This window comes from Protomyctophum parallelum, assembly GCF_964188405.1.
Source record: "Protomyctophum parallelum genome assembly, chromosome: 1".
Classification (NCBI taxonomy): domain Eukaryota; kingdom Metazoa; phylum Chordata; class Actinopteri; order Myctophiformes; family Myctophidae; genus Protomyctophum; species Protomyctophum parallelum.
The window spans coordinates 104,768,612-104,777,863 of NC_139697.1; the positions used below are offsets into that span (position 1 = coordinate 104,768,612).

The 9,252-nt window shown below is 44.9% G+C and overlaps 1 protein-coding gene across 1 annotated transcript in view; it reads left to right on the plus strand.

The window, feature by feature from the left end:
• Positions 1–8,987, plus strand: part of znf346 (zinc finger protein 346) — a gene marked incomplete at its 3' end in the record, with an annotated part of 45,684 nt that extends 36,697 nt beyond the window's left edge. Inside the window, exons 6-8 of the mRNA XM_083761702.1 lie at positions 5,890–6,135; positions 7,622–7,712; positions 8,750–8,987. Of these exons, the coding sequence (XP_083617828.1) occupies positions 5,890–6,135; positions 7,622–7,712; positions 8,750–8,987 (575 nt within the window). The remainder of the gene's footprint in view (positions 1–5,889; positions 6,136–7,621; positions 7,713–8,749) is intronic.
• Between the last annotated feature and the right edge of the window lie 265 nt (positions 8,988–9,252).

The window sequence follows — 9,252 nt, forward strand, 5'->3', positions numbered from 1 at the left end:
CTCTGGACATGACAAAACACAGTGCTGATTTAGGCCATGGTATCTGCATGGTGTTGGTCCACTGACAGTGAAAACTTAACAATGGTTTCAACACATCTTTTTAGCTTCAGTATGTTGACAAGCTTCATGGAGATGCTAATTTTCCTTTCCAAAATTCCAGCTAGATTTGGCACCTGCCTACAGAGCCAAAACTACTAGTAACTGGTGTACTGACCATGGTATTACTGTGCTTAACTGACCAGCCAACTGGCCTGACCTGAATCATCAAGATTAAAACAAATGTTTGAAGTACTTGAAGTACACTTTATGCACAATGAAATGAGAATATATGAAAGTTTCACTTTTTGAATTTTATTACAGAAGAAAATGTACTTTTACAAAATATTCTAATTCAGTGAGATGGAGCTGTATATAGTGCCCACTGCCCACCTATCCCACTGTCCCATTTTAGTTGCCAAAACCAATGGGTTCTCTTGTAATTGACTTTTGTTCTCACTTGCAACCTTATAATGCAGGTGCATAATGGGTTTTTCTTTTACTTTAACACACTGTTGCTATGCACCATGTGGCTGTAAAGTCATTTCAGAGTATTTATTGATTGGCCGGACTAGCAATATAATACAACATAACTTCAAAAGCTGCTTCTATAAAATGAAGCATGGATTGACACACATTCGGTAAAGGCAACTTTGGGAAAACATCATTTTACAACCCCAAAATTTGGTGTGCGCTGCGCGCGCCATGGTATTAATTTATGATTCATTTGTATTTATTTATTTTATCGCTGTCTAGGACAGGGGTAGATCGGTGCAAATGTGGGGGGTTCGCCACATGGTTTGAAAAGTGGTCTGAAAATTTTCAGTCTTGGGATTTTTTTTGGCTTTAACCCCTGCTTTGTTTGACATGTTTGACATTCAACAAAGCCGACCTGGTATAAACACATTAACCCATTCTGAACGGGAACCTATTTTGGAGTTAGCATCATGCTATGCTTTAGCTATTGAAAAATAGCAGACCTACAAGCTCATATCGCGCCACCGAGTGGCGCGCTATGAGCTTGTAGGTCTGCTATTTTTGAAAAAAATCGAAGAACGACTGACATTTTTTAGAATCTGATCTCAGGTCAGAATGGGTTCATCAGACCAGTGTGTGTCCAGTGGAAACCTCGTATGAATCTGATCTCAGGTCAGAATGGGTTAATCAGACCAGTGTGTGTCCAGTGGAAACCTCGTATGAATCTGATCTCGGGTCAGAATGGGTTAATCAGACCAGTGTGTGTCCAGTGGAAACCTCGTATGAATCTGATCTCGGGTCAGAATGGGTTAATCAGACCAGTGTGTGTCCAGTGGAAACCTCGTATGAATCTGATCTCAGGTCAGAATGGGTTAATCAGACCAGTGTGTGTCCAGTGGAAACCTCATATGAATCTGATCTCGGGTCAGAATATAAACACACTGGTCATCCACAGAGCAGCGGCAGCAGCAGTAGGGGTGTCATCGATTCGAATTAGAGTCGCGATTCCCAATTTAAAAAATCGATTAATAATTTCCAAAAAGCCCCCTGGTTACAGTTACAGGAGTTTTCACTACATGGTGTTTGTGATATGAAATCACAGTAAACATCATGTCGACTTCAGTCATTTTCAAGTTACTGTAGTCAGTACCAGTCACTTCAGATCAGTTACTGTAGTCAGTACCAGTCACTTCAGATCAGTTACTGTAGTCAGTACCAGTCACTTCAGATCAGCACAGCTGTATTGTATTGTAGTATTGAATCGAGAATCATTTTGTTTTTTTAATATATTCTTTATCCCACGATTTTGTAACCCATTTTTCACCCCTGTGTCAATCATCTAATGTGATCCTGGGCTCTACACACCCTCCTCCAACCTAGTCCCCATATATGGGGGACAAGGGGAGACCAACCTAGTCCCCATATATGGGGGACAAGGGGAGAGCAACCTAGTCCCCATATATGGGGGACAAGGGGAGACCAACCTAGTCCCCATATATGGGGGACAAGGGGAGACCAACCTAGTCCCCATATATGGGGGACAAGGGGAGAGCAACCTAGTCCTCATATATGGGGGACAAGGGGAGACCAACCTAGTCCCCATATATGGGGGACAAGGGGAGAGCAACCTAGTCCCCATATATGGGGGACAAGGGGAGAGCAACCTAGTCCCCATATATGGGGGACAAGGGGAGACCAACCTAGTCCCCATATATGGGGGACAAGGGGAGAGCAACGGACTTGAACTCATGCTTCCTTCATGCCTGAGTGTCCAAGTTGCTCCTTTACACCTGACAGGGGGGAGTTTCCCTGGTTGGACGTAGCGCGTGGAAGGAACACGTTATTCCAACCAGTTCCTTTCCCCTCCATCAGGCGCCCCGGCTGGCCAGGGGGAGGCAGTATAGAGACCAGTTCCTTTCCCCTCCATCAGGCGCCCCGGCTGGCCAGAGGGAGGCAGGTTAGAGACCAGTTCCTTTCCCCTCCATCAGGCGCCCCGGCTGGCCAGGGGGAGGCAGTATAGAGACCAGTTCCTTTCCCCTCCATCAGGCGCCCCGGCTGGCCAGGGGGAGGCAGGTTAGAGACCAGTTCCTTTCCCCTCCATCAGGCGCCCCGGCTGGCCAGGGGGAGGCAGTATAGAGACCAGTTCCTTTCCCCTCCATCAGGCGCCCCGGCTGGCCAGGGGGAGGCAGTTTAGAGACCAGGATTTATCATTTTTATCGAGAATCATTTTGAATAGAGAATAATTTTGAATCTGGGGAGAAAATAAAATGCTTTAGAATAAAAATCGTTTTTGGATTGAGAATAGAGTTGAATCGAATGGTGGGACACACCAGCCCTAAGCAGCAGCATACTGTACACAAATCTGTGTAACAAAGAGTGGAAATAATGAATGTAAAACCCCCCAAAAGTATATTTATTGTTTGCAACGGAGATCTCTTGCGCCCCCCTGCAGCACGGAATTCCTTTTCCTCTGCCGAGGCTAACTACGCCGCGCACCGAGGGACACTGCGCTGCTGCTGCACTGTTCATCCACCAGGTGGCGCCTTTTAGTACTCTTAAAACAATACATTGAAAAATAATCAAAAATTCAAAAAACGATGGGCTATAACCTATCTTTTTTTCATTTTTTCATTTTTTTCAAATCCTCAAAAATGATGAAAAACGGCGTGCTATAGTATGCCGTACGATATGGACTATAGCCCATGGTCAAAAATGATGAAAAACGAGGATTTCTTTTTTTTCAAAAATTCAAAAAACGATGGGCTATAACCCATCTTTTAAAAAAAATGTTCAAATCCTCAAAAATGATGAAAAATGGCGTGCTGTAGTATGCCGTACGGTATGGGCTATAGCCCATGGTCAAAAATGATGAAAAACGAGGATAAAACGAAATCAAAAATTCAAAAAACGATGGGCTATAACCCATGTTTTTTTTTTTTTTTCAAATCCTCAACAATGATGAAAAACGGCGTGCTGTAGTATGCCGTACGATATGGGCTATAGCCCATGGTCTAAAATGATGAAAAATGAGGATACAAAAAAAATCTAAAATTCAAAAAACGATGGGCTATAACCCATGTTTTTTTTTTTTTCTTTTTTTTTTCAAATCCTCAACAATGATGAAAAACGGCGTGCTATAGTATGCCGTACGGTATGGGCTATAGCCCATGGTCAAAAATGATGAAAAACGAGGATTTTTTTTTTTAAAGGTATATTCAGTGATTTCACTCAAAAAACCTTAGGTTTCGTTTTTGGCTGTGGGACCCAGCCTTTCGTCCAATCAGGATAGAGAGTCAAAAACGAAACCTAAGGTTTTTTGACCCCCAGGGGTTAACTGGGGACAGGGAGGAACTCCTTATATGGCCAGCACACTCTATAGTAGGGAGGATTATCACAACAAAACAAAAAAATAAGTGATATTTGAATTAAGTGAAATCACTGAATATACCTTTAATTCAAAAAACGATGGGCTATAACCCATCTTTTTTTTTAAATGTTCAAATCCTCAAAAATGATGAAAAATGGCGTGCTGTAGTATGCCGTACGATATGGGCTATAGCCCATGGTCTAAAATGATGAAAAATGAGGATACAAAAAAAATCAAAAATTAAAAAAACGATGGGCTATAACCCATGTTTTTTTTTTTTTTTTTTTTTTTTTTCAAATCCTCAAAAATGATGAAAAACGGCGTGCTATAGTATGCCGTACGGTATGGGCTATAGCCCATGGTCAAAAATGTGAAAAACGAGGATTTTCTTTTTTTTTTAATTCAAAAAACGATGGGCTATAACCCATCTTTTTTTTTAAATGTTCAAATCCTCAAAAATGATGAAAAATGGCGTGCTGTAGTATGCCGTACGATATGGGCTATAGCCCATGGTCTAAAATGATGAAAAATGAGGATAAAAAAAAAATCAAAAATTCAAAAAACGATGGGCTATAACCTTAGAGTATATATTTCTAGAGAAGGCACCCAGAGGAAACCCTGAGGCGAAATGGACATAGTGGCCGGATTTGGTAATGCAGCTCGAGCCAGCGCTGCTCCGTTGACTATCATTGCGCACGTTCATGTGATTGGGGCCATGACACGTGAACGAATGTTTCATACGTGAACGCGCACAAACGGCACAATGATAGTCAACGGCAGCGCGTTCATGTGTTTGTAACCAAACCGTCCCAGAATGCACTCTGTTCCTACCAGGAAGGAGGAGTGAATCCGCCTCATGCGCTTTTGAGCAACTTAATGCAAGTGGATGGGAGGAGAACTCGGGTGTCTTCTCTATAGATATATAACTCTATGGCTATAACCCATGTTTTTTTAATTTTTTTTCAAATCCTCAAAAATGATGAAAAACGGCGTGCTATAGTATGCCGTACGTTATGGGCTATAGCCCATGGTCAAAAATGATGAAAAACGAGGATAAAACAAAATCAAAAATTCAAAAACCGATGGGCTATAACCCATGTTTTTTGAATTTTTCCTTTTTTTTCAAATCCTCAAAAATTATGAAAAACGGCATGCTATATTTTTATTTTTCAAAAATAGATTACAAGCTAGTGCCGCGCTATGAGCTTGTAATCTGCTATTTTCCAATAGCTAAAGTATAACATATTGCTTAAAAACCCATTTTGGGCAGGAACCCCTTTTGGTGTTGGCATCATGTTATGCTTTAGCTATTGAAAAATAGCAGATCTACAAGTTGTACGAGCTTGTAGGTCTGCTATTTTTGAAAAATCAAAGAACGACTGACATAGAAACATAGCTTTTTCTGAAAACTGTCAGGATGTAGAAGACATTTTTAGAATCTGATCTCGGGTCAGAATGGGTTAAGACACCAAAAAGGGGTTCCCTACGTTCTGAATGGGTTTTTATATCATAACACTGAATCTGACTATCCGTCCATGTTCAGTGTTCAGACGTCCTGAATGGGTTTTTATATCATAACACTGAATCTGACTATCTGTCCATGTTCAGTGTTCCAGACAGTTTTTATATCATAACACTGAATCTGAATATCCGTCCATGTTCAGTGTTCCAGACAGTTTTTATATCATAACACTGAATCTGACTATCTGTCCATGTTCAGTGTTCCAGACAGTTTTTATATCATAACACTGAATCTGACTATCTGTCCATGTTCAGTGTTCAGACGTCCTGAATGGGTTTTTATATCATAACACTGAATCTGACTATCCGTCCATGTTCAGTGTTCCAGACAGTTTTTATATCATAACACTGAATCTGACTATCCGTCCATGTTCAGTGTTCCAGACAGTTTTTATATCATAACACTGAATCTGAATATCCGTCCATGTTCAGTGTTCCAGACAGTTTTTATATCATAACACTGAATCTGAATATCCGTCCATGTTCAGTGTTCCAGACGGCCGAGCAGCCGGTCGGCCCGGCCAAGAAGAAGGAGGAGCCGGCGCCGGTGAAGAAGGACAGCGTGGAGGGCGGCGGCGGCGGCGAGGCGGACAAGTTCTGTTCCGTCTGCCAGGCGTCGTTCAACAACCCGCTGATGGCTGCTCAGCACTACGCTGGCAAGAAGCACAAGAAACACATGACCAAGATGAAGCTGATGGAGACCTACGGGCCCTCGTCTGCCCCGCAAGGCATCGGTGAGTCAATACAGACCCTCCTCTGCCCCGCAAGGCATCGGTGAGTCAATACAGACCCTCCTCTGCCCCGCAAGGCATCGGTGAGTCAATACAGACCCTCCTCTGCCCCGCAAGGCATCGGTGAGTCAATACAGACCCTCCTCTGCCCCCTAAGGCATCGGTGAGTCAATACAGGCCCTCCTCTGCCCCGCAAGGCATCGGTGAGTCAATACAGGCCCTCGTCTGCCCCGCAAGGCATCGGTGAGTCAATACAGGCCCTCCTCTGCCCCCCTAAGGCATCGGTGAGTCAATACAGACCCTCCTCTGCCCCCTAAGGCATCGGTGAGTCAATACAGACCCTCCTCTGCCCCCTAAGGCATCGGTGAGTCAATACAGACCCTCCTCTGCCCCCTAAGGCATCGGTGAGTCAATACAGACCCTCCTCTGCCCCCCTAAGGCATCGGTGAGTCAATACTGACCCTCCTCTGCCCCCCTAAGGCATCGGTGAGTCAATACAGACCCTCCTCTGCCCCCCTAAGGCATTGGTGAGTCAATACAGACCCTCCTCTGCCCCCCTAAGGCATCGGTGAGTCAATACAGACCCTCCTCTGCCCCCTAAGGCATCAGTGAGTCAATACAGACCCTCCTCTGCCCCCCTAAGGCATTGGTGAGTCAATACAGACCCTCCTCTGCCCCCCTAAGGCATCGGTGAGTCAATACAGACCCTCCTCTGCCCCCCCAAGGCATCGGTGAGTCAATACAGACCCTCCTCTGCCCCCCTAAGGCATCGGTGAGTCAATACAGACCCTCCTCTGCCCCCTAAGGCATCGGTGAGTCAATACAGACCCTCCTCTGCCCCCCTAAGGCATCGGTGAGTCAATACAGACCCTCCTCTGCCCCCCTAAGGCATTGGTGAGTCAATACAGACCCTCCTCTGCCCCCCTAAGGCATCGGTGAGTCAATACAGACCCTCCTCTGCCCCCCTAAGGCATTGGTGAGTCAATACAGACCCTCCTCTGCCCCACAAGGCATCCGAGTTCTCCGGATAGATACCAGTAGAAGTACCATATTAAAAATGTACTCTGGGTAAAAGTACTAAAGCGTCGGCATAAAATACTTTAAAGTACTAATGTATGTATAGTTTCATTATATAGATATTCCACTGTTACTTTCTTAGCTTACGGATGTTTCATGATAAATGCTTTTATGTGATGTATTCCCATGCTTTTTGTTCTTGCTTAAATGTAAGTCGCTCTGGATTAAGAGCGTCTGCTAAATGCCTACATTGTAAATTGTACTAAAAGTAACAGCAATACTCGTATCGCAGAATGTCAAAATGTGTACGAAATCTTTTGAAAATATATCAGCTTTTTTTTCCTTCAAATTGTTAATGTGTGTGTGTGTGTGTGTGTGTGTGTGTGTGTGTGTGTGTGTGTTACAGTCAAAGGGTACCCCTGTGCGGTGTGCACCATAGTAATGTAATGTAATGTGTGTGTGTGTGTTACAGTCAAAGGGTACCCCTGTGCGGTGTGCACCATTGAGCTGAACTCGGTGGAACAGTACCAGGCCCACATCAGTGGAGCCAAACACAAGAACCAGTGAGTACATCCTGTCCCCTCCAACACCAGAACCTCAAAGTCAATTATTTAAGCAATAAGCCACGAGAGGTCTCAGCTTACCGGGTATTTTACACTGGCTGGGGGCGTAGGCAGACCTTCTACCTCCCAGCCAGTGTAAGATACCCGGTGAGCTGGGGCCTCGAGTGGCTTATTGCTTTTCTAAAACGGTTACAAACATATAGCAATATTAACCTAATAAAACTATTACATTCACAAAAGTAGCTGCGCTTTGCGCCACCAGAGCGAGCGACATCACTTCCTTGTTTTGCTCGGCAAGTAAGCGATGTGACGGGAGAATAGCGCTTGATGTCTTTTTACGGGGCCGGCTGGAGCCACACATTCACAGTCGTATGAGCCGGGCGGTGCTTATAGACGCCCCGCACGGCATGTGTTTGTAAAGCAATCAAGCGCTCCCCTTCCTCAGTACAGCTGGAAGCAGCTGCTAATGATATAAAGTGATTAAAGGAGTGGGTTATCGGTGGAATTCACACCGGTCACGTGACGGTAACCAGCCAATCAGAAGTATTGGGAGTATCAAGTATTGGGACTACCCTTTTTAGAATCTGGAACACATCGTGGCCCGTTGCAGTGTTGTTTTTAGCAGCACATTTCTATTTTAGTTTAGTCATAGTCTTTGGACTGAAACTTCATTTAGTTTTAGTCACATTTTAGTCACCTGGAATGTCCTAGTGTTAGTCTAGTTTTAGTCGACTAAATGTCATATGATTTTAGTCGACTAAATCTACAGTTGATACTAAGATGGTGTTTTGACAGGCCTTGATAGATATATAGCAGATATAATCTCACAACGCGTCGCGCTGCGACGCGTTGTGAGATTGTAGATCTGCTATTTTCAGCATGCAACCCAGCATAAAACTGGATCTCTTGTCCACTAGTCCCTTCCTAACATTTTAGTCTAGTTTTTATTTGTTGACGAAATTGTCATTATATTTAGTCTTAGTTTTAGTCACCATAGATTCGTTTTTATTTAGTTTTTTTTGTGTGTTTTGCTTCAGAATAAGGAAGAACAACATGCCCCCCGCCGAGGAGATCGTCCCGTTTCTGAGCGGGGACGACGATGCTTGCGGGGACCCTCCCTTCACCGGGGGGGGCGAGGAGGAGGGGGGGGAGGAGGACGCCAGCGCCACGGAGGTTACCGGGGGGCGAGGAGGAGGAGGAGGAGGAGGAGGAGGAGGAGGAGGAGGGGGGGGCCGAGGAGGAGGAGGAGGCGGCGGCGGAGTCCCAGCTGGATGACGAGGGTGGGGAGAACCAGTACCCCGCCGGAGACGCCCCGTACACGGCCGAGGGCATCAACCAGTACTCTGAGGAGTACCTCTACACCTGAGTTACTCTGAGGCTAGCTCTGGTCCATAGCCTTCTACTGCTTCCATTCTGCCCTGCAGTAATAAGGCTATGGGACTTTAGCTCTGGTCCACAGCCTTCTACTGCTTCCATTCTGCCCTGCAGTAATAAGGCTATGGGACTTTAGCTCTGGTCCATAGCCTTCTACTGCTTCCAT